The sequence below is a fragment of the Siphateles boraxobius genome, unplaced genomic scaffold, assembly GCF_051911475.1.
Source record: "Siphateles boraxobius isolate OS27281-9 unplaced genomic scaffold, OSU_SipBor_1 73, whole genome shotgun sequence".
Lineage (NCBI taxonomy): Eukaryota > Metazoa > Chordata > Actinopteri > Cypriniformes > Leuciscidae > Siphateles > Siphateles boraxobius.
In genome coordinates, this window is record NW_027509201.1 from 2770001 (window position 1) to 2773545 (window position 3545).

A 3545-nucleotide genomic window follows, 5' to 3' on the forward strand; every position below is an offset into this window, starting at 1 on the left:
GTGATGCCCTATGCGGCCTACGCACGTAAGCGGAAGGGTTCGAACGACGAGAAAGAAGTGGAGCAATACGCTAGTCTGGTGGGCCAGTCGTGTGCAGAGAGAATTCTGCTCTACAGAGCTTAGAGCCCCTTTATACCTTACAAGCATCTGTCTGTCTGTCTCTCTGTCTGTCTCTCTGTCTGTCTCTCTGTCTTTCAAAACATGCAAGTGTTTGTAGGCTTGTCTGTTTATTGTCTCCCTGATTGTATATTTGTCTGCTTTTCTTCGTCTTTGGCATTTTCCTCCTCCAGAAGTATTTTCCCCATCAGTGTGTACTGTTTGCTTTCTTTTTTTGTACTGCAGTGGATTGCTTCACTCACCCTGTCTTTCGTAATCTCTTTGAACTCTACTTTTATATTATCTCGCCAGCAGCGCTTTGCAATAATCCCACTCGCACACATGTAACACGCAACGACCAGGCACATATGTTGTCTCACAATGTATCCCAGAATATTACTCATTTACAACTCACCAATTACATCTTAATTATATATAACTAGAAATGATGTGCGACCCTAATTCTGAATATATGTCATGTCTGGATGGTATTTCTAGACTGCGGTTGTCCTGAAACGTTTGGCCTTTTGTGACATATTCACTGCTTTCCCAAAGTGTTTAATATTCCAGATATTTATATTCTTCTAAAGCAACTAATACCATTCAAAGCCGGTGCTTTGACACAATGTATGTTATACGGCAGACGACTTGTTATTGGCATCGCTGGATGGTTGAATCGATTCATTTTCCTGTGGAACAGATTTTTCTTTTCTCACTTTGTCTTTCAGTTGAAGTAATAACTCTTGCTTTTATTTTAATATTGTTTTGTTTCAAGTATAATAAAAAAATGATATAATAACAACTTGTTTGGTCTCGATTTGTTGCAATTTGTGGGACTCAAAACACCATTTTTTTTTGTATGCAAGCGCTAAACCGTCTCCTCTGCAGCTGTAGGTGACATTCTCTGGGCCAAACTCCAGTCCTCGTTCCTGTGCTTCAGTCAGATCTAAAGACTGACGTGTGAATGCTGATGCAGAGCTGACTCACGCGCGTCTGGCCGTGGACGGTGTTTTCTGTCGGCAGAACTGGCTCTGATGAGAAGGATTGCTGGTCTTGGTGTTGAACCAGGAACGAGAACCTGCTGTAGATCGAGGAAACATGCTAAATGAACCACGAGATTTCAGCAGGAGTCATCTGACATCTGATGCAAATTATTCTGTCTTTGGAAAGACACATGAATAACTTATTCGATAGTCAAAAGTTGAGATTATCTCAGCATTTTCTGTCCAAGAACGGCCCACTTACACAGAAATAGATTTTGACTGACATGTAAAGTGACCAATCACAGGTCAGTTTACACTGCCATAATAGGTTGGTGTGGTAAAAGAAAGCTAATTCCAGCGGTGTCTTTACATGACACTGTTTTTTAACGTTTTTAAGTATTGTTAATTTTTACTGATTTTTATGGTCTCTTGCTTGCCAAGGCTCTGTTTATTTAATCAAAAATGTAAACCGTAAAAATTGTAAAAAATAATTTATTTTAAAATATTTTACAATGTAATTTATTCCTGTGATCAAAGCTGAATTTTCAGCATCATTACTCCAGCCTTCAGTGTCACATGATCCTTCAGAAATCATTCTAATATGTGATTTACTGCTCAAGAAACATTTCTTATTATCAATGTTGAAAACAGTTTTAATAAACAAAATTTATTTCAGTATTCTTTGATGAATGGAAAGTTCAAAAGAACAGGATTTATTTGAAATAGAAATCTTTTGTAACATTTTAAATGACTTTACTGCCACTTTTGATCAATTTAATGTGTTCCTTCTGTATAAAAGTATTAATTTCCTTAAAAAAAAATCTTACCCCATACTTTTGAACAGTAGTTTAGTTCTACAGTTCAATATTTAGTTCATTTTCACCAACAAAGTGTCATTAAAAGATTTGTTGCCATTAACCTGAATCTAGTGATAAGTGTTTGCGTAAACATGACTTTGTTTCCAGGTAGACTATACTGTACACCCTTAAACCTGGAAGTCACATAAAGTCAAATAATCACAATAAACCGTTTTTCTATGCCGTGTTCATCGGATGTTTTGGGACCGTGCTGTCTGTGGGTGTGTGTCGTGTACATGCGTTTGTAACTGTGTTTTATCTTTCTCTTCTAGTCTCTCGGTTCTCTGTTGGCACTGCCACACGGTGTTAGTGTCTCTGTGCTGTGTGTGGACTCTGAAGCCAGGACTGGAAAAACACTAGGCATCACTTTACCATTATAGAAGCCACAAGCTATTTGAGATGACAGACAAAATTATTTAGTTTGTCCTAAATCATTTAGTCCTGCTTTAGAATCCTCATTAAATCCTATCAGCCTCACAGTCACATTATCTCATTAACTGGTTACCATTTAATGGTTCAATTTCAATTCGTTAAGATTTTTTCTACCAGCTAAAATGGACTTATTTCATTTGCTCCTTTAGAAGCCCTTGTTTCCGCAGGATTGTGGGATATTGACGATGGTGAAGGATATATCTACGCTGCCATCTAAAATGACCCACATGAAGTCATACGAGTAGAAAGGATCTTATGCAGACATTGGATTCAGACGTGCCTTCATTCCTCTGTATACTGCTCGCAAAGGTATCATTGTTCAGGTTTCGGGACACATCCAAGATCGTTTCCATCCACTGTAATCCACCCCGATGCTGGATTCCGCTTAATCTAGCTTATTTCAGTAGAAGTAAACTCTGATATTGTTTAAAACATGTTCAAACACACAAACTTTGGTAAATCCCCTCTACTGAGCTCATAGTGCACAGTTTAATTTGAAGAAATGCACTTGAATTTAGTACCACCGAGTGGCGACCACAGGACCGAAACACTGGTTGCTTTGTGGCGCTGGTGAAGATTTTTCTCTGCTCGTAGACTCTCTTCAAGTTTCATGGAATTAACCGCTGGGTTTCCGCACGGATAGGCCACATGAACCAAAGGGAAGCGGAGAAAACGAAAACGGTAAACATGGAATGAGATGAGAGGATGTAATGTAACCTCTGGTAATGATTCTGCCGTCATCCCACTCAATCTACTGCCACTGGCTTCAGTGAATCAGATTATTTAGATGACTTTAGCATGGTGAGGTTAGCTTTCTGTTATTTGAATGGTCTTGATTAAAGTTTATATAAACATAAAAACTATATGATGCTAATACCATGATATTCTTTGCATTTCTATTAAAATACTAGGGGATATAAATGTGGCACTCAAACAGCACTAGTGAACTACTGTTTAAATAAATTAAGGTGCATTAAATTGATAAAAAGTGACAGTAAATACATTTATAATGTTACAAACGATTTTATTTTCAAAGAAATGCTGTTCTTTTAATCAAAGAATGCCAGATTTTCTCCAAAAAAAAAAAAATATGAAGCAGCAAAACTGTTAATCATAAATGTTTCTTGAGCAGAGAATCAGCATATTAGAATGATTTCTAAAGGATCATGTGACACTG

The 3545-nt window shown here is 37.5% G+C and overlaps 1 protein-coding gene across 6 annotated transcripts in view; it reads left to right on the forward strand.

The window, feature by feature from the left end:
• ate1 (arginyltransferase 1) overlaps nucleotides 1-895 on the forward strand; it is an 87781-nt gene extending 86886 nt beyond the window's left edge. For all 6 annotated transcript variants that reach the window (XM_077217467.1, XM_077217469.1, XM_077217470.1 and 3 more), the window contains one exon: nucleotides 1-895. This exon is cut by the window's left edge and continues 56 nt beyond it. In XM_077217467.1, the coding sequence (XP_077073582.1) occupies nucleotides 1-123 (123 nt within the window). In that variant the 3' untranslated portion in view covers nucleotides 124-895.
• Nucleotides 896-3545: the final 2650 nt, after the last annotated feature.